This window comes from Balaenoptera musculus, chromosome 6, assembly GCF_009873245.2.
Source record: "Balaenoptera musculus isolate JJ_BM4_2016_0621 chromosome 6, mBalMus1.pri.v3, whole genome shotgun sequence".
Classification (NCBI taxonomy): Eukaryota; Metazoa; Chordata; class Mammalia; order Artiodactyla; family Balaenopteridae; genus Balaenoptera; species Balaenoptera musculus.
In genome coordinates, this window is record NC_045790.1 from 14,048,191 (window position 1) to 14,073,310 (window position 25,120).

Consider the following 25,120-nt stretch of genomic DNA (forward strand, 5'->3'; position numbering starts at 1 on the left):
AGGGTATCTTTCCTAGAAATTCCCCAGCATATCTCCTGTCTTGTCCCATTGGCAAAAAAGGTGGGGGATGGGGGTAGGGTGGGTTAATACACTTACCTCCAAATCAATCAACCACTGGTAAGGGAAATGAGATTATTATGATTGACTTAGAGTGATAGAAATGTATCCAGGAGATGGAGTTAGGATTATCTTTTTTGTTTAATTTTTTATTTTATATTGGAGTATAGTTGATTTACAATGTTGTGTTAGTTTCAGGTGTACAGCAAAGTGATTTAGTTATGCATATTCATTTATCTATTCTTTTTCAGATTCTTTTCCCATATAGGTTATACAGAGATTATCTTTTCATGCATGCATGAAAATGGAAATGCATATGGAAAACTGAACAAAATTTGGGTTCTGAAAAGCAAGAAAGGAGTTTTTGGTAGGTGACCTACAATGTTTGTTTCATCACCAGTCAACTAAGCTGATGGTTGCTGTGGGCAATGTGATTCCAGTGTTGACAAACCATTTGATTACTTTTAAAATGCTGGAGATCTGGATGTTTACGCAAGATCTCCCAAGTTTTAAATATTGGCAATACATTCAAAACATTAAAAAATACTTTTTGGCCAAAATCATTGAGGCCAAATAAAATAAATCTGCAGTCCAGACACATCCTGCTGGCCAGCAGTTTACAACCTCTGGTTTACGTTATTAATTTATTTAACTAAAACTTTTTCTACTTAGAAAGTAATGTTCACTTTAAGCTTGCCAGTAACTGAATTATACAAATTTCTATGAAAAAACAATTTAATTAATAAAGTCTTAATCAATTGTAGTGAACTTCCAATGACACAGCTAATAAGAATTCCAGAAGATAATGTAGGGTAGGAAAAAGACATGATAAAAACCAGAGAATGTTTGTATAATTTTCTTTGTAACTGAGGGTTCTAATTTGACAGTTTCAGGGTTAAAACAATTAAGCTATTGCTAGTCATCAAATGAGGAGTATACAATTTTCTCCCATCCTTCCCAGTTTCCTGTGATTTCTTGTTTTTTGTTTTCATTAGAGGGTGAATTAATTCCTACTGAATGAGAAAATCAAGGTGCTCAAAACCCTTTAACAAATATTAGTCAACATCACAGTAAAAAAGGGGGGGGTGTGTGGGAAAGGTTAGGAAATTCACCTAATTAGAGATTTCAGCCTTATAGCTCTTTCTTTAGAGCCATCCTCTTTCCCATGAGTATAGAGAACAGAAAATTTTAATTCATACAAAGATTCTCAAGAGTATGTCTCTCTTGAAATTTTATGTCTTCAAAGTATAATCAAGAAATAGTAACCTCCTTGAGTGTCAACAGCAATATTAGTACATTTCTCTTCCATCCAGATTGTCCAGTCTTCTAAGTTGATCATTTACCCACCAATCCTTGCTTAGCTGTTACTTCAGACTTTTGGATTGGAGCCCTAAAAAAAGACAGAGCTCTTAAATAATGAACTTTTCTAAAAATTTAGGTATTACATAACTTTGAACTATTAAGAAATTAAAATGATTTCTCTGTAGTCACACTTCCTATTCTGTAGCTTATTTGATACTTCACAGTGAAGAGTGGAAACATAAGAAGGTAGAGAAAGGAGAGAGAAAAACATCACACTGGGATTCAACTATCCACCTGGCCACTTATCAAATGTAGAGGGTGGGGCATCGGGAGAGAATTATGCCACGCTGAGTAATTTTTCTGTGGAGAATTTTCTCCATCTCACTATCCCTGGGTAATTTTTCTGAGAAAACAAAGAATACTGGGGTCATCATCACTTTCTAGCCAAGACCCTTACATCTTCTTTCTCTTGGTTTTTTGTCCAAGCTCAGAAGGAAGACATATACTAGAACCCAAAATATACTCATATAGACACTGTCCTTAGTGAACATCTTCTAGGAATACATGGTTAGAACTTCTGTCCTTGATTCTAGGAGGGCTACAAGATTAGAATAGTTGGTTATAGATCTCTTACCTTAAGTGTAGACATTGGCTTATCCTTGAAAACAGTTAGAGGAAAGTCTTTTGTGTCTTTATGCTATATTAGGGACAAAAATAATGGTAGGGGCATTAGGAATGCTGTTGCAATTCCCATCTTTGCTATACTTATTTCCTTATTTAAATCCTTCCTTACCTCCTTGTCACTTATTTTAAATTCTACCCAACTCTCAGGGTCCAGTACAAATTCCAACCACTTAGTCAATGGACCTTCTTCTTACTTTCCATTCCTACCCCATTCATTGTCCCCTGACCATACTTCTCTCAGTAGTATTGCCTGCTTTGGCACGTGTAATATATGAGGAGTTAAGTGCTCCATATGCATATGACTTGTTTCCCACCAAAAATGTAAAAATTATTGAAAAAAAATGACCTTAAGTTTTAATTCCTTCTCATTTACTCACAACAAAGTACCAAGTATGAGGGGAATATGTTCCGGATTCACTTGAGCTAATGACTCTACCTGTTACTTCATGAGTGCTTGGCTTTTATTCTGGGTTTGCCTTCATGTGCTCCATTTTTCATACCCTTCCTCCTCTAGAAAACTGTGAATAATATAGGCCTTATTCTATCTAGAATAAACAAGTACAGTCTAATTTATAATACAATTTTGTATCCTCCAAAACAAGCATCTAGAAACTAACCTGTGAAGGAGACAATTCAACTTCTACAGCAGAACCATTTATCATTTCTTAACAATTATGTAACAGTAGAACTACTTTTAACAGTAAAAAATTAATAGCCATTCTAATTTGTAGATAGTGAGTAGGCCTTCTTTCTCAGATATTCCTATGGGCTATGATATCTCAGGTTACCTTAGCGTACCCTGAAAGGAAACCCAGAAATCTGAAGACACCCTTCACATTGGGCACAAGAGACATTTAAAACACCTCCAGTGACCATCTGATACTTACAAGGAAAGAGAATGACACAGATGTAGGAATCGGCGGTGGAGAAAAATCTGGCTTCGTAATTAGCTAGTAAGAAGGTAAAAAAAAAATTAAAAAACGGGGCCTCGAAAACAGGTGTGCTTAACGGAAGGCTTAATCACTTTCAGAAATGGAAGACTAGGAATCTTCTAAACCTGTACATTTAATTGCTTTCACTTAGGTGCACAATGTAGTCAGAAGTAAGCTCAATGCCAACAGACTATGATGAAGATAGCATTCTCTGAAGCAGATCGGTTCTCTTCTTTAATGAATTAGCTTTTTCAGACCCGTAATTCAGGTTGAAGGGTTAAATTTAGTAGTATATGGAAAGGCAAGCTCGTATTTCGTCTTTTCAAAAAGTTTTGCAGAAGAATCCATATTTTCTATGAATATTCACACAGATCTGAACATTCTCCTGAAGAAATAATTGGGGCATTGTGGTTTTATGTCTTTCACTAGTATTCCCTTGAGGTTAGATTGGAAGGGAGTTTAAGAGAAGTTACCAACTCACAACAGAAGCTGGAGGCACATCCTCCTCTGCCGGAAGGTCAGGTGTGTCAAGCTTCATCTAAAAAGAACAAAATAAAATTTTAAAATGGGTTTATATGAAATCATGTGTGTGAAAATTTTGAAAATTGTAAAGCACTATAGAATTTAAAGAATGTTTCATTCAATAAAAATAAATTTAAAAAAATGAAACGATTGGTATCCTAATTTCAGCTTCCAAATAAGCACCCCTTTCTGATCGTGTGAGCTCAGAACTAAGACGACACTAAGAGATTGGATGGAAAATCACAGTGGCCCAGCTGCTGCATTCTGCTGTGTACAGAGCTATCAGAGATGGGTAAGTTTCCATCAAAAACATTATTACCAATGTCACTGTCATTAGATAACTGCCACTTAAATTTTTAAACTTGCAGGACACAACTAGGGCATTAAGGATTATACATATTACAGGTATTGCCGTACAAGTATACATGTTATTGCCATTATTGGGATATTGCAAAAGGAATAAGGAATCAACCTAGAATCACAGAGAGAGAGAGAAAGAGAGAGCGGGCATCTGCCCTCTCCTTTCTCTTTATTCTCTTTGCATTTTGTGAACCCCAGCAAAGCAGCCTCTGAATTGTAGAGAGACTCTTTTGCATTGAACAAAAGGCAAAGGTGAATTTTCTGAATGTGTAGTTACAGAGCCCACAGTCCTTGCTACATACTAACTAGTGAGATGGATTTGTAAAACACTGCTGGGTAGAAATGACAGCCAGCTGGTCAGGACAAGAGAGTGAGAGAATCACAAACTGGGACCCAGGGCAAACACAGTACAGACTATGGTTCACCTCTTGGGGTTGAACAGTCTTCGCCGTCTGTGGTTTCCTCTTCTGCTTGTGTGGCCCGGTGTCAGTGGTAGACAGTGGCCTGTATGGGAAAGCATATCATATAAACTGACTTAGAAATTCCTTCCCCATGAGAGGGAGATTCAAGAGAAGTCTGCTAGTTTCCTTTGCCCATTGTTTCATACTTGGTAATTGACTGGGTTTTCAGCTGCTCCCTAGGACATCCTGCAGGTTTTCTTGTCCTGTAATTAATAATCATTACCACTAATTTTCTTTTCCATTCTCTACCAATCCCTGAAACCTAATAATGATGGTGCTGAATCCAACTTTTATCTAAATTATGCCATTTAATTAAAGATTTGTTTTATTCATTCAATATTTATTAAAAGCCCATTCTGGGTGAATAAATCAATTTTTAAAAATGTTAGAAAGAGACTGTAGTGTCAAGATTATCTTTGAAAGACTGACTGATCTATGTGCAAACCTAGACTCCATTACTTACTTTGTAAGACCTTGAACATGTTAGTTTATCTCCCTGAGCTTCTGTTTCCACATCAGTAAAAAAGTGAAGTGCCTGACCTTGCGGGATTGTTGTGAGGATCAATCTATAACACCTTTTCATCTATAAAATGGAAATAATAGTAACTATTATTTCCTTATGAAGATTAAATGACATAATATATGTAAAAGGGCTAAGCAGAGTGCTTGTCATAAAGCTATGATCAATACATTTTAGATACTGTATTTGGATAATGAGCGTAAAAATCTTTAATAATGAGAGTTATTCTTATTATTAATTATAAATGGTGATTAACAGAAGAAAAAAAGGAGATCTTACTGTGAAGAATTTCCCAATAAAAAGAATAACCAGCCTCTGGTCCAAGAAAAATGTATCTGTACTTATTTCTGTGTATTTGAAGTAAACTAAAATTAAATTGGATAATTTGGGTCCTTACATTTAAAGTGAGTTAGAGGCCAAAAAAGTCCCCAAGGCAAGATAATGCCTACCTCTGGACTTCCTTCTGCTTTCCTCTGGTGCTTTGGTATCGGGTTACTATAGCAACCACCACAAATATGAGGGCCACAGGGAACAGCACCCCAACCACAATGGAGAAATCTGCAACCAAGAGAACGAGGGCCTCGTGAGAATATGGGAAATTCACAAATATACATCACACTGGTCCTTATTTCTTTATTTATCACAAACTCCACCTACCTTTTCCCCAAAGAACATGCAGTCCCTGGAAAATCTCTCATAGCCAGTAAAATGAAAATATATTTTGATAATGATTATTATAATATTATTTAGATAGAAGAAATTAAGAGGATGTCTAGGGAAAACATTTTACATGAGATAAGTAAAGCATCATACTACTGGGAATTCTTAGAAGGGGTGATATTTGTAATAAATTGAAAACAAAAGGCTGGGAGATCAGAAAGAATATGAAGTAAGGAGGATGCGGAAGAAGAGGGAAACGTTAAAATTCAGCCTTGGAATAAAACCAGTGAAAAGAATCTGAAGACTTGAAATCATATTCCTCTTAGTAGCAAGTAAGAAGCTGAGACGTGAAAAAGAGAATTGATGGATAACTGATAAGTGATAGATAGATAGGACACAAGTGAGTGTCCTGCTGATGTTTGCTCTATAGTGGAATTATTATGGACAAAAAAATTATGTGACCTTGTGAATTGGGGAATGGTTTTAACAAAGCTTTTTGTTTTATAGGGTGTTTTTTACCTACTAATCTAATTAATGAATGCAACTTCAATCTTTTGCTATCTCATATATTCATTTCTCTTATAATAATCTGAAAGCACAAAGAGCAGGAGGTACAAATTTGAAGAGCAATGCAAACAGCTACTGCTCTCTTATTACAGAGATGGTGGAGATCAGTAAATCAATAATAAGAATGATTTTTGCATAAAGTTCACAAGTGTGAGCACATATACATGCAGAAAGATAGAGACCTCAGAAGTAGAATTCTAGGTAAGATAATCACAGTTCAAATACCTAATACTCTCTACCCTCCATAAAAATTCCTACCCAAAAAGTCAAAGGAAATAAAGTTCTGAGGCATCTGTGTTAGAAACAGTATAGATGTGTTCAGAATTTTAAAAGTGTACTTGCACTAACAACAGAATTGTAGCTATTTTCAAAAGAGTGACACGGTCCAGAGGAAATAAAGAGGAACTTGGCAGTACTTCACAGACACCCATAGTTTGAAAGGATGTGGTCTAGAGGTAAAGCCGGGGCATAAGGCAGATGGAGAGTATTATAACAGGAAGCAGGTTTACAGCTGAAAATGTCAGTGAACAAAAAATACAGCCCTTTCTGTTTCAGCCATTTCTGGAAATGGTGGTCTAGGAAATTTGGACTAGCTCTCTCACTAAAAACAACTAATGAATTTAAAAAAGAATCTTCCTAAAAGCACAGAAGTGCTGAAGAAATAGGGGAAAATTATTTTGGAGTGAGAGAAAATTACTTTGGAGTGAGAAAGCAGGAACTCAGAAACACAGGAAGGAAAATGATCATAAAAGGAAGCTCAGAAATGCAGAAAGGAATGAAAAGTAAATAAACCAAGAGTGAACCTTAATGTAAACTGTGGACTTTGGATGATAATCACATGTCAATGAAGGTTCATTAATTGTAACAAATGTTCCACTCTGGTTGGGGAATGTTAGCCGTGGGAGACTGTGCACGTGTGGGGCAGGGATATAGGGGAAATCTCTGTACTTTCTGCTCAGTTTTGCTGTGAACATAAGACTGCTCTAAAAAGTAAAGTCTCTATTAAAAATAATAAAATGGAAATTTTTATGCTGGCCACTAAAAGAATATAAAATAAATGTATAATCTCCAAATTAATAAAAATAAAATGAAGTGATTAAAATCCTCAGTAAGTCCATAAGAAAACAAGAAAGGAGAGAAAAAGGAAGAGGAACCAGGCGGGACAAATAAAAAGCATATAATAAGATTGTAGATTACACCCAACTATATCAATAATTACATTTAATTTGAATGGACTAAGTTTTTAAAAAATGATTGAGACTAAAATTTTAAAATATATCTGTATTTTTTTTTAATGAGAGACAGATATAAAACATGAGGATTCAGAAAGGATGAAAGTAAAAGTATGAAGAAAAAGTTATACCAAAGCAAAAGAGACCAAGAGAAATATGGTACAGCTATATTTTTCTCCAGGAACTGTGGACTTTTTAAAAGGCAAGAAGACTGGAGATACACAAAAGCATTTCATAATGACAAAAGTGTTAACTCACTGGGAAGACATACAATTCTAAACTTTATTGTAGATAACAGCATGGTCTCAAAATATATAGGTATTGATAGAACCAGAAGTAATAGCCAAATTCACAGTTATAGTGGGGGATTTTAACACTCTTGACTCAGTAATTGGTACAACAAACAAACAAGATATCAGTAAGGGTTAATATATTACACACAATTAACAAACATGGCATTAAAAACATATGGAAAACACTGCACATAAGTGCAGAACACACATTTTTGTGTGCATAGACAGAACACTTACAATATGGGAATATGCTGGGTCATAAAGCAAGTGTCAACAAATTTCAGCATATTCTCAACACAGTAGGTTTTCTGATCCCTATGGAATTATGCTAAGTATTAATTTAACAAAAGCTAGAAAATCTCCATATGCATGTATGTTGAGAAATATATGTCTAAACTGTTCAAGGGCCAAAGAAGAAAGCAAATGGCAAATAGAAAATAATTTGAACCAAATGATAATGAAAATACCAATTATGATATGGTCTACAAACTGAAAATTAATGAGCCAAAGATTCCTTTCAAGATTTTTTTTTTAAAGATGAAATAAACTTAAGGAAATGGAATTGTATAAAGTAGAAATTGAAATAGCAAAAAAAAATGTTAAAAAAATAAATCATAAACAATAAGTTTTAAAATTTTGTTAGGATAATATAAAAAAAGAGAAAAAACAATGCTACAGATACTATTGATATTGAAAAGATAAGTGAGTATTATGAGCAATCTTAAACCAAAACATTGAAATTTAGGTGAAGTGGGAAAATGTCTAGGAAAAATATAACATACTAAAACTTGCATAAGAAGAAATTAAATACCTGAAGGGTCTTATAGCTACTAAAGACACTGAATCTTTAACTAAAATATTATCCAGAATTCTAGGCCTACATGGCTTACTGACAAGTTCTACCAGATATTTAAGGAAAGAGTCTTCCATTCTTATACAAACTCTTCCAGAGAATTTAAATGAATGAAAACGCTCCACTTCATTTAATATGTCTAGCATAACCATGATACTCAAATTTAGCAAGTACAGGCACCACTCATGAACATGAAATAATAGCAAACATCATCCATCAGTATCCGTAAGAGCTGTTTCCATGTTGGGTTTATCCAAAGTATGAACAGTTAGATAAATGTTCAAATGTCAATCAGTTTATTTTGCAATACCAACAGAGTAAAGAGGTAAAAATCTTAACCAATAAATAAAAAGTATTTGATAAAATTCTTAGCAAACTAGAAATAGAAGTGAATTTTCTTGATCAAATGAAGAGGATCCAATATGTACAGAATACCTTCAGATAACAGGGCAAAATACTGAAAGTCTTTCCTAAGATTGGGAAAGAAATAAAGAGGCTTGCTATCTCTATTTCTATTCAGCATTGCACAAGAGTACTACTCAGTGAAGGGAAACAAGTACGAGAAATTAAAATTGTGAAGATTAGAGAAGAAACAAAACCGTCATTTTTCTGAAACAGAATGATTGAATATGTAGAAAATCTAACAGAATCTACAAATAAATTACTAAAATTATTAAGAGAGGTTAGCAGAGGTGCTTGATATAAAAATAAATATACAAAAATTAGTTGACCTTCTATATTCTAGTAATAGTTGAAAAATATTTTTTCAAAAAATACCAGTTAAAATACAATAAAAATTAATTTCTTATAAAACAATCAACAAAATATATGTAAAATTTCTATGGTGAAAACCATTAACTATTATTGGTCAAAATTAAAGAAGACTAAGTAAATGGATAGATATTTCATGTCAATAGGTTTGGAATTCAATAATTTAAATATGCTCATTTTCTGCAAGTAAATCTATAGTTGTAGTTTACACTAAATTAAAATCCCAACAGGAATTGTGTGTATAACTTGAGAATCTGATTATAAAATATATGTGGAAATACAAAAGCTAATAGCCAAAACGTTCTTGAAGAACAAAGTTAAAGGACCTCCTATACGATAACAAAATTTTTTTAAAGATACAATAATAAAAGAGTGTTATACTGGCATAAGGATAGCCAAATAGGACCACCAGAAAAGAATAGATATCCAGAACAACCCACGTGCATGGACACACGTGCTTTATTAGAAAACTGGCACTACAGAGCATTAAGGAAGGATGATCTATTACATGAATAATGGTGTGACAACTGGGCATCTATCCGAGACAAAAACGAAATTGAACACTTGCATCACACACAAAATAATTCCAGATACGTTATAGACTTAAATTTGAAAAGGCAATACAAAAATCCTTTTTAGAAGATAATATATGGGTATACATTCATAACTTCAGGATAGGAAAAATTCCTTAAAAAGGACACAAAAGAAAAAAAACTAATCATCAAGGAAATGATTAACAAATTGACTGCATTACAATTAAAAGCTTCTTTAGGGCTTCCCTGGTGGTGCAGTGGTTAAGAATCCGCCTGCCAATGCAGGGGACACGGGTTCAAGCCCTGGTCTGGGAAGATTCCCACATGCCGCAGAGCAACTAAGTCTGTGCGCCACAACTACTGAGCCTGCGCTGTAGAGTCCGCGAGCCACAACTACTGAAGCCCGCATGCCTAGAGCCCGTGCTCCGCAACAAAAGAAGCCACTGCAATGAGAAGCCCGTGCACCGCAATGAAGAGTAGCCCCCGCTCGCTGCAACTAGAGAAAGTCCGTGAGCAGCAACAAGGACCCAATGCAGCCAAAAATAGATTAAAAATAATAATAATAATAATAATAAAATAAGCTTCTTTAATCACATGACATCACGAAGAGAGTGAGAAAAGACAGAATGAAGGGAGTTATTTGCAGCATATATAAATGAAAAAATAGCTTATATCAAGAATATATTAAAACTTACACAAGTTATTAAGGGGTCAGGGGAGACACCCAATAGAAGAATAAACAAAATGGCTTGAACAAATGTTTTGCAAAAGACAAAATCCAAATGGCCAAAAAAATAAGAAAATATTTTATTATTATTATTATTATTATTAGTTATAAAGAGCAAGTCAACCTAATCCCACATTCAAAGAAGGATCATACATCCTGAAGAAAAACAGCGCAGTGAAATACAAGAGACAGGGTGAAAAAACAAAACAACTCAACTCAAAAGAAATAGAGATAATCTCGAGAACAAAGTGAACCTACAAAAATAATGTCATATTCTTAGAGTTTTATGAGGATATTATATCTAGTATACATTCAGTCAAGTCTGCTATGAAAATGGAACAATCATAAAGCAAGAAAATTTGGAAAATTAAAATGACAAATATAAAATTTCAAGAAATCTTTTTGTATGTAGCATAAAAACATAAGAATGTGGAAAATATGATTAAAAAGTTGCTGGAGAGACTTTGGGGATTAATATTGTGGATTCAATATCTACAGAATAGGAATTCCAAGAGGAGTGGAAAAAAGGCAATGAAATCTTACGTAACAGGAAATAAAAGCTTGGAAGAGGAGAGAAATTTTCTCACGTTAGATGTGCAATATTACTTACTGAAGACCATGGAAGAACCATCGCAATCAGGAGGGGCCCATCCTTCTTTACACTGACATTGGAGCTCGTGGTCACACACCTAGAGGAGCAATGATCCTGTTAGTTTTCTCACTGGACTAATCCCCAAACCGAGGGCTGATTCATCCATAATTAAGTCCATTCCAAAAAAAGAATAACCTCTGCTCTGTAGCCTTTCAACTGTCTACATAATGTATGAATCAGTAATAGGAATTTCAGTACCAGGTTCTTTGAAGGAATTTTTCATTGAATCAAACTAGTGAGGAGTTAGATAATAATTTTAATCATTCAACGCTGAAACATTATTTTAACATCATCCAAACTGTCTGACCTAAAATGACACAAGATTCAGCAAGCTTGGGGAAACGTTGTCAAGACTTACAGCATGTCCTTTGCACTTAGAGGAGCAATTGGCCAATTGGTAAGCTCTTTCGACATCCATACATTCTGCATTAATGCAAACCTGAAAGTGATATGAAAAACACAAAGTAGACATGAATGTCCCGTGGTTTCAGTTCTGCAAACTGTCGACTCTTTGGTATTTAGCCTTGTATTTTTAGCTACTCTTATTGTTATCAAACTTGCCTTTTTATTAGGGAAATCACCAAATCCTTTTGAAAATAGGAATATGGAATCTAGATAATTTTTATAATAAAATACTTAGGAAGTCCTCTTTAAAGAAGATTTCCTTACTTCACGTCATTCCTCATGGGTCATCTTTAATGCACCTCTTTAGTCCAACTCTGAAGACTGAGAGCACTGAGCTAAGCATTGCACATGATATAAGGTACCCATCCTAAACAAAAATACTATGGAAAACATGGTAATATCACATCATCTCCAATATTAAGATAATTATCATTCATGTAAAAATAAATAGTATTGTTATGATTTTTTTCATTATTATCATCAGAATGGCTATCATTTATTGAGAACCTACCAATTTTGGGGAAATAAAATTTACCTAAATTTAACAAGCTAGTGCTAAGCACATGATAGGTACTTATTAAATAACATTGAAGGGAAGAATGCAGTCATGTATACATGAATGGCATAAACATTGCTTTGAAAACTGTGCTCCATGAAACACAAGGAGGCCTTGAGAAGCAAGCAAACAAAATGAACAAACAACCAGAACATTTTGAGTAAAAGCCACCATTTCAACGTACCTTATTCTCTCCACACTTGGTTCCATTGGCTACTATGCTGATTTCTTGACTGCTGTCTTCAGGTTCAAATGTTTTACATGTCAGGAATGTTATTATACGTCCTCTCCAGAGCAGATAATCTGACCCACCATTACAGAACAACTTCCCACACATGGCATCACTGAAGAAAAGCCAAAATTTGCTGCCTTTGAAATAGCAGGATCCAAAATGCAGTTTTATACAAATGTAAATCAGCTCCCTATCGATATTTAACTAATGGTATTTCCCCCTATGGCAGAGACTTCTAGTTCTCCTTTATACCAATTTCCCCCTTATTCTTCAGTAATAGAACCATTGAATATTAGCAAGGCACAATGTTGCTCAAGAGAAAAATCCCATGTCTCCCATATTCCCAAATTTTGGCCAGTTGCCTAAATCCTAGCCAATGGGAAGGAAGCAGAGTCTTAACTGCAGATTCTTGAGGGTGGCCTTACGTGAGGGTATATGTCCTCTCCTCAATATTTTCTCCTTTTTGCTTATTGGAATATGACGGTTGGAGTTGGAGAAGCCATCACAGACCGAGAGAAACATTTGGGAAAGGAGGTCATACGTATGATGGAGAAAGAAGCTATAAGGAGGATGGATGTCTAACATCATGGAGGGCACCTAGGAAATCAGTTTCTGTCTTGTTTCAGCTAAGGTTATTTATTGCCATGAAGGGCAGCAGAATAATTCCCTCGACTATCGTTGTATCAGTATAAGGCTGAGCCTTGGTTGTCACTCCAAAGCATCGTGTGTGTTACTGAAAGAACCCCTGCAAATTCAGATGAAACTGCTCAGTGCTCACTAAAGCCTTGCCTTCACTAGCAAGGGGAAAAAAGTCATCGCCAACAAAATTGGAAACAATTGCTTTATGCAGAATTTAGAGGAATGCTCCGAAAACCTCTTCTGAGAGCGGTAGAATCAGATTCTTCTGATGTCTCTGAGGCTTTTAGAAAATACCATTGAGGAGTGGAGAAAGGCACGCATTCTCTCCAGACTTGAGAGGGGGTTTTTCTTGAATCATTTAGGAGAGCTTTATGAGGAAGGCTCTAGGACACAGGGACTTTCAGGCTTACTTCCCACTACAGCCAAAGACTATCAAGAAGTGACCAGGAGGTCAGCCTGTGGGAAGAAATGAAATGCTTGTGCCTCTGGTTGCAGAAATTATCCAGTGTTCACGCACAGTTATACAGGACAAGAGTGTATACACTCTACAGAGGAAAGATGGAGTTACCCTAGTCTCTTTTCCCTGTCACGACCTCTCAGACTAAATATTGCCACACTCCCACCCCACTCTCCCACACATATTGCCTTTTACATAATTTTCCCTGATTTCCTGTAAAGAAGAGCCCAAAGGGTATGATTATCTTTGAGGCTCAGACTACCGAAGAGATGACCTTCTGGCCAAAATATAGTTTGTTTGGTAATATCTATCATTGAGAAAAATTAGTGTTATTTTAAAAGAAAAACTTTGAGAAATGCTGATTTTTTTCATTCAATCTCTGGTTACACATTAGTTTGTATGTGTAAAATTTGGAGCAGGTATAAAGTTTAATCTATTATCATTTGAATTTTAAATGTCATCTTAAAATTGCAGAATCGAAGGAAAATATATAGAAAAATCTCAAGTTCATTGCTTATGGTGTTCTATCATTTTTTTCAGACTATCAATACAAAAAGGAAAACAAATTCTTTAGGTAAATTTTCAATCTTTCCCTTACTGTATTTTTTCTTTATGGAATGCCATGGCAAGTTTAAATAAAACTGTACAATCATCGTATTGCTTATTCCTCTGAGTAGATACATATTTATACCCTAGAATCATAATGAAAGACACTAGATGGAAAAGCATCTAAAGTATACTGGAGAATCAGTGTGCAAATTTCCAAGCAGGCCCATTTAACTATTGCATGCTCGGTCTCAAACATTCATTCTATTTAACAACAGCTGTACTTGGTGTCCTTTGAAGCATCCATTATGAGAGACTGGAAAAAGGGGATCATTCCCTATTTGTCTTTTTAACTCAGTGCCTAGCCTAAAATGTAGCATATAATAGTCACTCAATGAATGTTTATCAAATGAATGATGTCCAAATTCACTTTCTCTTTAAATGGGATAAATCAGAATGTGTCAAAATGAGCAGGAAGGTTCAAATAACAAGGCCACTTACTTTGCTTTACAGGGAATGCGTGTGTCATCCACTTTTCGACAGTACCCATAACTTGACCCACCTTCATTCCTGCTAAAACATGACTTATCTGCAACCTGGGTTCCTGGGACCAGGCATAGTCAGTAGGCACACAGTTGAAAAGAAAAGAGATAAATAGTTCAGTGCCATAAAGGATTCATGAAACAGAAAACCAGCATGAGGAATACAATTTTAGCATCATCCCCTTGACCCTTCTTGGAAATATAGGTTGCACTGGTTTGATATCAAGAGAGATGGCTGGAGTTAAAACAATCTTTTAGATAGCCTATTTTTGAATAATGGCTATCTAAATATTTGGAAACATCTGGATGATTGAAGACTTAGCTGGAAGAGCTGTAGTTATCGTAGTAGCAGCCCACAGGCAGATACTGGAATGTTATCCTGCCGGAGGGTGCAGCTGTGACAAGTACATGCTGTGCTTAGTCAAACTTCTACTCTGCCAGGCACAGAGATGAGCATCGCATGTTTAATTTCTCATGTAATGTTCCTCAGATCCCCATCAACTGGGGCAACAGAACACAGTGGTTAAGAGCTCAGGCGTTAAGTAAGAGCTGTGTGATCTTTGGCAAGTGCCTTAACCTCTTGGTTTGCTCTGTGTAAAAATGAGGATTCTATAATAGTACCACCCCCATAGCGTTATTATGAGAATTAAATGAGTTAATATATGTGAGCCACTGAGAAGAGTGCCTGGTCTGTAGTACATGGTTCAGAAAGAAAATGCTGGCTGAAAATCCTTTGTAAATATATTCCTGGGTACTATTGCTAAGGAAAGGAGCACATTTTCTTTTTAGGTTGCACATACATTTTTCCAAATTCTCTGTGAAAAGATTGTACTAATTCATACTCTTACCAGAGCATATTAAACTAAGTGTTTTGTCACATCCTCACCAACACTAAGCATTAACTGTAACAAAGCTTTGCAATTTAACAAGTGTAGAAGATTAACTTGTCTTCATTTATATTTCTTACCATATATTGCATGTGCTGATGTATTAATAGTATTTCATACTTCTTGCTTGTGAGTTAAAATGATTTTAATGTTTATTAAACACTTGTACTTCTTTATGATGAATTGCCTGTTTATTCCTTAGTCACATTTTCAATATTTGGAATTCCAAATGATTTATAGGAGGTTAAAGACAGTGATTTTTCCCCCTTATATGTGTTATAAGACTTTTCAAATTTTGAAGACTAATTTAAAATAAATGTGTGATCCTTGTGAACTGTAAAATTTGAAATTTTATTTAGGCAGATCTATTCTTCTGGTCTTTTATAAAGGCCACCTTTAAATATATGATTTAAAAGTTCTTCTCTCTTCCAATATCGGATAAATATATTCAACATTAATTCAATAGATCACTTGGAACATTTACTAAAGTCAGGCCCTGTGCTAGGATACACTGGGAATAACAACTATGAACAAAACAGTGTCTAGGTACTAGAAAAGTTACAGATTTGTAAGGGAAGCGATATTGAAGGGTCAGACAAAAAGAAGAAAAGTAATAGTTTTTATCGCAGTGATTTATAGCCAAGTAACAAAGGAGATGTTCAGAGCTTCATCTCTGTGCTGAAGATTCCCTTTCCCCAGGTTTCTGCCATGTACTGAAGTTAGCCAAGGAAGTACAAGTTCTTTAACCAGCAAAGCCATCTTTGCTTGCACCTGTAACTTAGCACGTCCATCTGCATTACCTATAAACTGGAGGAGAGCCAGAACCGAATTCCAGACCATCAGAGCACTTCCTGATGCGCCAATGGTATCAAGCTTTCTCCTCAAATTGTGTCTCAGCTCACCCTAGTCTGATACAGAGGCTTTCATTCAGGGTTTTTTCTAGGTTCCTGTTCATTTATTTCCCAGGTTTCTTTTTTTCTGGGTGTATTGTCAATCAGTGATTTTTGTTGCTTTCTTTCATCTTGTCTTATGTATATTTTCAGGAATTATGGAAAGTTTCCAGCATATGATAACCTTCTTCAAATATTTTTAGGAATATGTATTTTCCCTATTAAAAATAGTCCTTCAGCCATTTAAGTAGGAATCTGGAAATGTAGCAGAAATTGGTGTGAAAATTAAATATATGTACACAATATACATCATATCCAGGAAGTCCAAAGAATTGATATTTTAAAAATTGCCCTTCTAATCAAGTTATTTAGCATAATTTAAATTTGGGTTTAAAGTTTTTGAAGATTCTTAAGTTATGCTTTTACTTTTAATTTCTTTTTTATGGTGTAATCAGAGAATATGACCTCTAAAATTCTGGTATTATGGACAAAATAAACATTTTTAAGAAGTTTCAATTTTCCTCACTGCTCCTTTGCATTCCACCCCTATGCACACACACACACACACACACACACACACACACACACACACACACAATTCCAAGGGTCTGCTTAACTGGGAAGGATTTTGGTTAGAGGTGCCAGATAACGTACAGGACATCCTGTTAAATTTAAATTCCAGATAAACAAAGACTTTTTTTCAGCATAAGTCTAACTCAAATATTGCATGAGACATACTGACACACACAAAAAAATTGTTAATCTGAAATTCACATTTAACTGGACTGTCCTTATTTTTATTTGCTAAATCTAGCAGCACCAAAATTCTCCACTTATCCAGAATTTTGAGCAGTGGCACAGTTTCTAAGATGGAAGAAAGGGACAGAATGCTACTTTGGCCATGATTAAACACTGTCACTTGGAGTGATACGATTTTCCTTTGTATGTACAAAGGCAGTGCCAGCATCACTGGGGTTTGTCGTCCTACCTGGTCCCCATAGCTCGGTGCACTGCTCCTCCAGGGTGGGGCACATCCCCATCAAGCAGTAGCCCTTCCCATTTTGGCAAGGGAAGCCATTGACTTGGAATCGATCATCGGGGCAAAGACCGGATTTGCCATCACACATTTCGAGCAGGTCACACTCATCTTTTGCTGGTCTGCACACCTCACCAGCCTTTTTAAACTGTAGGGAAATAAAATTGGAGAGAAGGCTTTTTTTCCACCTGACTTAACCCTAATGTCTCAAATTGATTCAAATAATATTTTCCCTGTGGCCTTTGTTTGGTAACGTAGTTAGAAGCATCGTTCTATTTTAGTTCCCGTTTTCATTGTATAAGCTAAAGCCATCTCCTATAATGTCACTTCTATTGACTTTGGCCAAGCCCTGGGTCTTTAAGCAATCAATATTTCTGAATTTGTAGAGCAAACGTTATAGAAATAACAATGAAAAAATACAGAAGAAAACTGAGCAATATCTTAGATGGAAAGAAGGAAGTTATTTCTCCCTTTGCTGAATGCATCTTTGACAAGCTTTTCAAGGAGATTTAAATCTGCAGCTTCAGAGATTTATTGGTGAAGTAAATCTTCCATAGTAAGGAAGATAAGTTTACAAGCCCAGGTCAGCATGCTCTGAGACTTTCCCAGGCATAGAGTTTCCTAATCCTTAATTCCTTTTATTGTATGGTCAGATATTTCTTTTCAACTGACGTCTTTCTATGGAATGATTTATCAGAAGGAGGAAACAACCAAATATTCATTTCATGTGTTAATTCCATTGCAATCTATTATTGCGAGTCTTGCTCTTATGAGCTCAGAGAAACCTTAGGAAAAGAAATTCTGCCATTTGTACAAATCTGAAGAGGTCTCTGTGGATATTGGAAGCATACCTTCTCTAGTTGAAATGAGAAGGCATGCTCTCATATCATCAAAAGACTTTCCATATCTTTACGCTGGTGACAGAATGTGCCAAAACGAAGATCCAGCACAGCCAAATAAATAAATAAATATTTTTTTAAAAATCCAAATTTTCATCAGAGCATATGAGACCCTCCAAATTCAAGCCCCCCCCTACTCCAGTCAGACTAGCTTTCTTACCAGATGTCACACAAACCATGCTTATATCTTCTTTTCTTTCTTCTTTCTCCTTGCCTGCTCACTTGGAATTTTTTCTTTCTATTTATCTAAAATCTACTCACTACTTTCCAGACTAACTGAAAGCCTCATTTTCCATGAAGTCTCCTCTGACCTCTTCAATGCAAATCACTGTTCATCTTTTCTACATGTGGTAGGAAAAGAGCCCTGAATTTGGATTTGAAAGATACAGGTTTGAATCTTGGCTCTGCCAGTGGCTAGATGTGTACCCTTAGCAAATGGATTTAATCTCTCTGAAAATCCATTTCCCGATCCAATACTAACTTTATAAGGTCATATGAACATTAAGTGAAAATATATGTGGAAACTATTACCCATATAATGGCCATCTGTCATTATAATATCTACCCAAGCATTTAATCATGTAACATATTTTCATCTGTTTTAGTTATGTATATCATCACCCTAAAAAAATAGCAAGATTTTTGAAGTCAAATACTAGTTTTCTTTATCACCCATAATCTCTAACAAACAAGACTTAATAAACACTTGTTGAATACTGCTTAAGTTCTCAAATTTTCTTCATTTTGGCCTCCTTTATTTCTTTCCTCTCCCTCCAACATTAAAAAAAGAAAGAAAAAAGAAACAAACAAAAAAAAACCTATCTCAAACACTGCCTATAACCTGGCATGCCATCTGCACATTCCTTTTGCAGATGGTTATTGGGCTTTTAAAATGAACACAATTCTGTGTTAGGTGAGCATGAATCAGACTCCAGACATTAAGAATCAGTCTAACTAAGAAGACACATAAACAAATAATCATAACAGAGAATTCTCTGCAACAGTAGAATGTAACATGCTGAACTCTAGCTGGAAGAGAAAGTCAAAAAAGCCCCCCAGAGAAAATGACATGGCATACTCATCTTATGTCTTTTTTCTAAGAATTTCACCCGGAAGTGACTTCAAAGGTTGAAGACAGAGGAACCCCTATATTATTAAAATTAAAAGCTTTCCACTACACCATATTAAAGTGTGAAATAAAATTCATATTTTATGGCAAGACAAGGAAAATTTAAACATAAGAAATTGTCTCTGCCCTCTGGCCTCCTCTCTCCCCTCACCGTGCACTGCCAGACCTCCCCATCAGCAGAAATACCTGCTCAACCTTAAAGACCAACATACTCCCAGCACCAACAAGATAACTCCTTAAAAGATAACATTCCTTCTTGATCTTGTAAGGGACCATTGTGACGCTTAGATATGGATTGTGTAAATTATCAATCATATGCCATTTAACGTACAGCCCTCTGTCTCAAAAAACTTACACAACTGTGCTTTGACTTCTAACTGGCTCAACAGTTTTTGGAGCTTTCTGAGATGCTCTTCCCCGGTTATAATCCTCAGTTTGGCTAGAATAAAATTTTCCATTTCTTTCTTAGATCGACTGATTAATTTTTTGCCGACAAAAGGGATATGCAAGCAATTACTGGATTTGGTCCAAGAGGGTCACACGGCATCAGAAGAAATAGCAGGTGGGAGTAACAAAGCATTGGCTTTGGAACTGATCATACTTGGATTTTGCCATTTAGTGGCTGTATTATTTTGTACATTATCTGTTCTGAGACTCTGTCCCCTCGAAAACAAAATTAAATAATAATATACACTTCAAAGGGCTGTTGGAAGATTAAAGAGCCCATCTTCGCAAAATACTCAGTGAGGACTTGATAGATGGTAGGTAACATTATTTTATAGACAGAAAAATATTACTTTGCCTATTTCATTTAACATAATCCCTAAGATTTTAATACAGAAAATACAAAGAGTAATCATAATTATTAAGATAGAATAAAATAATAATCTTACCCGGCATTTTTCACAGCATTTCCCTACTGCACATTGAAAATTTGCTTTGATTTTACATGTTTTTGCATCACAGCAAACGTTGGTACATTCCTAAGAAATACCAGAAACAAATGCAAATGCAAGATTACCTTTTGGTCTCATTTCGGCACAATTCATAATACAATTTATTCATCACACAGACCTTTCTTTGATACAGTCTGAAATGATTTGGGGGGAAATTTAAAAAAAAAAGTTTAACATTAGAAATACCGAGTTTATCTGAATTCTACTTATATCATTTTTTTATTTGAATATCTTTTCTAGTTCCCCCAATCTCCCATAGTAATACTGAACATGGTCTATTTTTGGTGAAATATGAGAGAAAACAAAAGAAAGGGACAGTTTTTGAAAATCAAATTCCTCTGAATAGTTATAGAACATAATTAGTTCAGCTCATCAATTTTTTATCTATGCAGCAGTAAACTTAATCTCTAGAGCATGTACTGAAAATCTAAAAATATAGTTCTTTATTCAAGTTTGACATTTAATTCAGCTCTCTGTAAAGCAGTATACTTTGTCTTGTTCTCCCCACCTTGCTTCTGAGAAATCAGGCATCTGCACAAGGCTTTGGAGAAACTCCTACTTTGGGAACCTCAGAGTGAGATATTTTCAGTTACCAATTTTTAGGGTTAAAACTCTTGCGCTTATTCAAACAAACATCATCTGGGAAAGATTCCTTTTTCTCACAGAATGGATAAATGTGTAATCCTATTTTGAAGTTACTGAAAAGCCGACCCCCTGAGAGCTTGGCCTGGTACTCGCATTAGGTGTTAATAAGATGGGGGCAAAGGTCCCATTCAGAATCCTGGCTGCCCTGTCAAGAGGATGGGACCAAGCCAGGCACTTCGAATGGTAACAAGTCCTGAGTCCCAAAGTTGGCCTGACAAATGTCTACAAACAAACATTTACAAAATTACAAGAAGTGTGATTTTTTTAGTGAACTGCACATTCTTTGATAGTTTATCTCTCAGCAATTGAAAAACAAAGTAGATCATTTTAGAAAGAACTTGGTGGTACCTCGGGGGTCCCACAGTCACAGTCTTCTCCCATTTCTATCAACTGGTTCCCACAGATCGGGGTGGATATGATATCTGTAGGCAGCGGAACGTTAAAGAGGCAATTGTATAATTTATCTTCCAAGAATTTTTCATAGCTGACACGGCTGCAGGAACTGAAGTCCGTAGGTATGTAGAAGCTGTAAAGGTAAGGAAAAAGAAAATGGAATACAGTCACGCTGAGCAGATAAGGAGAAATATCAGACATTGGGTGTGATACGCTCAAAACGTGACCCAAAAGATCACAGGGAATACACTCACCAACTGCTAAATCATGAGCTCTTATTTTTGCGCCTGAATTAGCCCACCCGGGCAGGTGTAAACACCTCCGGCTTAATGAGCAAGGCAAGCATGGTCACATCTCAAAATAGAGCATCCAGGCTGCTGTTTAATAAACTAAAAACCCTTCTAATTTATCCAGATAATCTCATTCAGCCTTCGGTCATTTTGGTTTTGAAGTCCTAAAGGCACTAAAATTATATTTACTTACATGTTTAAGAATTCATTTTCCTTCAGAGGGATTTCTATTGACAGCCTCTCTTCATTCCACAAATAACAATGAGGTTAAAAAAGCAGTAGCCAAGGGGAGTAGGGGGGAGGGAAGGAATGGGAGTTTGGGATTAGCAGAGGCAAACTATTATACATAGGATGGATAAACAGCAAGGTCATACTGTATAGCGCAGGGAACTATATTCAATATCCTGTGATAAACCATAATGGAAAAGAATATGAAAAAAATATATATGTCTATCTATCTGAGTCACTTTGCTGTACGGAAGAAATTAACACAACATTGTAAATCAACTATACTTAAATAAAATTTTAAAAAATTTTTAAAAATGCAGTAATATCTGTGAGAGATAGCATAAGATATGTAACTGGCATGCAGCCGTATGCTATTTTGTGGCAGGGCATGGGAGACTAACCCTAGCTTGAATGAGCTGGGAGAGGAAATGAACACATAAAAGGGATTGTGGGGTTCTTAAAAATAAAATTCCAGGGCAGTTTTGCCTAAGGTGTGGCAGGAATGTGTAATCTCTTTTCAAAGACTCTCATCATCTTCCTGTGAGAACATTCTTCTTTTTTAAAAAAAATTTTTATTAGAGTATAGTTGCTTTACAATGTTGTGTTAGTTTCGCGTATACAGCAAAGTGAATCAGTTATACATATACATAAATCCACTCTTTTTAGATTATTTTCCCATATAGGCCATTACAGAGTATTTAATAGAGTTCCTTGCGTGACACAGTAGGTCCTTATTAGTTATCTATTTTATATCTAGTAGTGTGTATATGTCAATCCCAGTCTCCCAGTTTATCTGCCCTCCCTTTACACCCTGGTAACCATTAGTTTGTTTTCTACATCTGTAACTCTATTTCTGTTTTGTAGCTAAGTTCATTTGTACCCTTTTTTAGATTCCACATATAAGTGGTATCATATATTTATCTTTCTCTGTCTGACTTAGTTCACTCTGTATGACAATCTCTAGGTCCATCCATGTTGCTGCAAATGGCATTATTTCATTCTTTCTTATGGCTGAGTAATATTCCTTTGTATATATATAACACATCTTCTTTATCCATTCCTCTGTTGATGGACATTTAGGTTGCTTCCATGTCCTGGCTATCGTAAATAATGCTGCAATAAACATTGTGGTGCATGTATCTTTTCGAATTATGGTTTTCTCTGGATATATGCCCAGGAGTGGGATTATATGGTAACTCTATTTTTAGTGTTTTAAGGAACCTCCATACTGTTCTCCATAGTGGCTGTACCAATTTACATTCCCACCAACAGTGTAGGCGGGTTCCCTTTTCTCCACACCCTCTCCAGCATTTATTGTTTGTAGATTTTGTGATGATGGCCATTCTGACCCATGTGAGTTGATACCTTATTGTAGTTTTGATTTGCATTTCTCTAATAATTAATGATGTTTAGCATCTTTTCATGTGCTTTTTAGTCATCTGTATGTCTTCTTTGGAAAAATGTCTAATTAGATCTTCTCATTTTTTGATTGGTTTGTTTGTTTTTTTGATATTGAGCTGCATGAGCTGTTTGTATATTTTTGGAGATTAATCCCTTGTCAGTTGCTTCATTTGCAAATATATTCTCCCATTCTGAGGGTTGTATTTTTGTTTTGTTTATGGTTTCCTTTGCTGTGCAAAACCTTTTAAGTTTAATTAGGTCCCATTTGTTTATTTTTGTTTTTATTTTCATTACTCTAGGAGATGGATTGAAAAAGATCTTGCTGTGGTTTATGTCAAAGAGTGTTCTGCCTATGTTTTCCTCTAAGAGTTTTATAGTATCCAGCCTTACCTTTAGGTCTTTAATCCATTTTGAGTTTACTTTTGTGTATGGTGTTAGGAAGTGTTCTAATCATTCTTCTTTAATTACATTTTTCTTCTAAAACTTCTCCATTACCACCACCCAATCTGAATTCACTGAAAATGTGATAAATGCTAATGATTTTCTGAACCCAGATCTTGTGTAGCTAAGATGAGGATAAAGTGACACATCACCCCAACAGCAAAGAGACAGTATGTTTAAACAATGTCTCAGTTAATGAAAAACATTACACATAGATGAGGTACAAGGTAGTTTGGTATAGATACACCTCCATGATTTTGTCCTGATACTGCTATTTAATAATTTGAAAGTTTGAACATGTCACTGAAGATGACAGCCCAGAGTGAACCCAAAACATGAATAAATAGCATCTTCCCAGAAAGGCTCACCTTAGTGCTCTGTCCATCACACATACTGTAGAAGGGCACTTGCAAGCATAGGTGTCATGAAACATTCCGAAGTTATGGCCCATTTCATGGGCCATGGTCCCTGCAACGCTAAGCATGTTGTGACTGTGGTCCTGAGGATGAGAATAGGGAGACAGATCCTCTGGTTTGCAAATTGACTTATCACTCAGGACATAATAAGTATTTTCACTGTAGTCAAGTGGAGTAGAGAGTCTGATTTTAGCTTCAGTCTCCTCACCTTACCCATCTCTTCCCCTCTCTCCTTCTCTTCCCTTCTCTCCTGCCTCTCACCCTGACTTTCTCTGCCCTTATGTCTCTCTGTCTCTGTATCTCTTGCTGTCTCTCCCCCCCCAACACACACACACCCCTTTGGTACTGAATCCCCATCGCAAGGCATACAGCCTACTCTCTGTTCTTGTCAATGGGTCCCTATAATGAAAATTTTTGTTATTTCCTGCCATGATGGATAATGACAACTTTTTTTCAACAATAATAAGAAGTTAGAATTTTTAAAAACTGATTTACCTCCCCCCTCACATTCGGATTGTTTTTCAAATTCTTTCCAATTTATCAATAATTGGAGGTCTTTAATGTATTTAGTTCATAGGGATCTAGAAGTGCTCATGAACCTAGAACTTTAGAACCACTGGTATCTTTTTCAAATCTACTACTGCCAAGACTAGACATCAGTCAACTCCAGACTTGCCTTATTGCATGAAGTTCAGCTAGTAGCCAACTTCATTACCAGATAGTTTCTGATTAAAGGTGTTGGACCAGGGCCTCCAAGTTATCCAGAAGCAATAAAACAACACTAAAGAATCATTGCTGGTTGTAATTTCCCAGTAGGGATACAGGAATCTGCCAATAAAACCCACCCACAGAAAACTGATTCCCTTATGTACTTCATTTCAAAGAACAAAATAGAGAAGTCCATCAGGCACAGTACAAGGCTGGCAAACAAGGAACACTTACGTGAGACAGGAAGTTAATACCTACCACTCACAATATTGTTTCATCCTGTTGAGATGAACCTGGT

General features: G+C 35.8%; 1 protein-coding gene across 1 annotated transcript in view; it reads right to left on the bottom strand.

Annotated features, from left to right (window-relative positions):
• Positions 1 to 276: 276 nt before the first annotated feature.
• ADAM28 (ADAM metallopeptidase domain 28) overlaps positions 277 to 25,120 on the bottom strand; it is a 56,864-nt gene continuing 32,020 nt past the window's right edge. Inside the window, exons 11-24 of the mRNA XM_036855762.1 lie at positions 24,067 to 24,197; positions 21,294 to 21,471; positions 20,238 to 20,327; positions 17,269 to 17,464; positions 14,463 to 14,565; positions 12,272 to 12,431; positions 11,485 to 11,565; positions 11,085 to 11,163; positions 5,288 to 5,396; positions 4,283 to 4,361; positions 3,457 to 3,513; positions 2,931 to 2,993; positions 1,994 to 2,056; positions 277 to 1,447 (exon numbers count right to left, since the gene is read on the bottom strand). Coding sequence (XP_036711657.1) covers positions 1,427 to 1,447; positions 1,994 to 2,056; positions 2,931 to 2,993; positions 3,457 to 3,513; positions 4,283 to 4,361; positions 5,288 to 5,396; positions 11,085 to 11,163; positions 11,485 to 11,565; positions 12,272 to 12,431; positions 14,463 to 14,565; positions 17,269 to 17,464; positions 20,238 to 20,327; positions 21,294 to 21,471; positions 24,067 to 24,197 — 1,410 coding nt within the window. The 3' untranslated portion in view covers positions 277 to 1,426. The remainder of the gene's footprint in view (positions 1,448 to 1,993; positions 2,057 to 2,930; positions 2,994 to 3,456; positions 3,514 to 4,282; positions 4,362 to 5,287; positions 5,397 to 11,084; positions 11,164 to 11,484; positions 11,566 to 12,271; positions 12,432 to 14,462; positions 14,566 to 17,268; positions 17,465 to 20,237; positions 20,328 to 21,293; positions 21,472 to 24,066; positions 24,198 to 25,120) is intronic.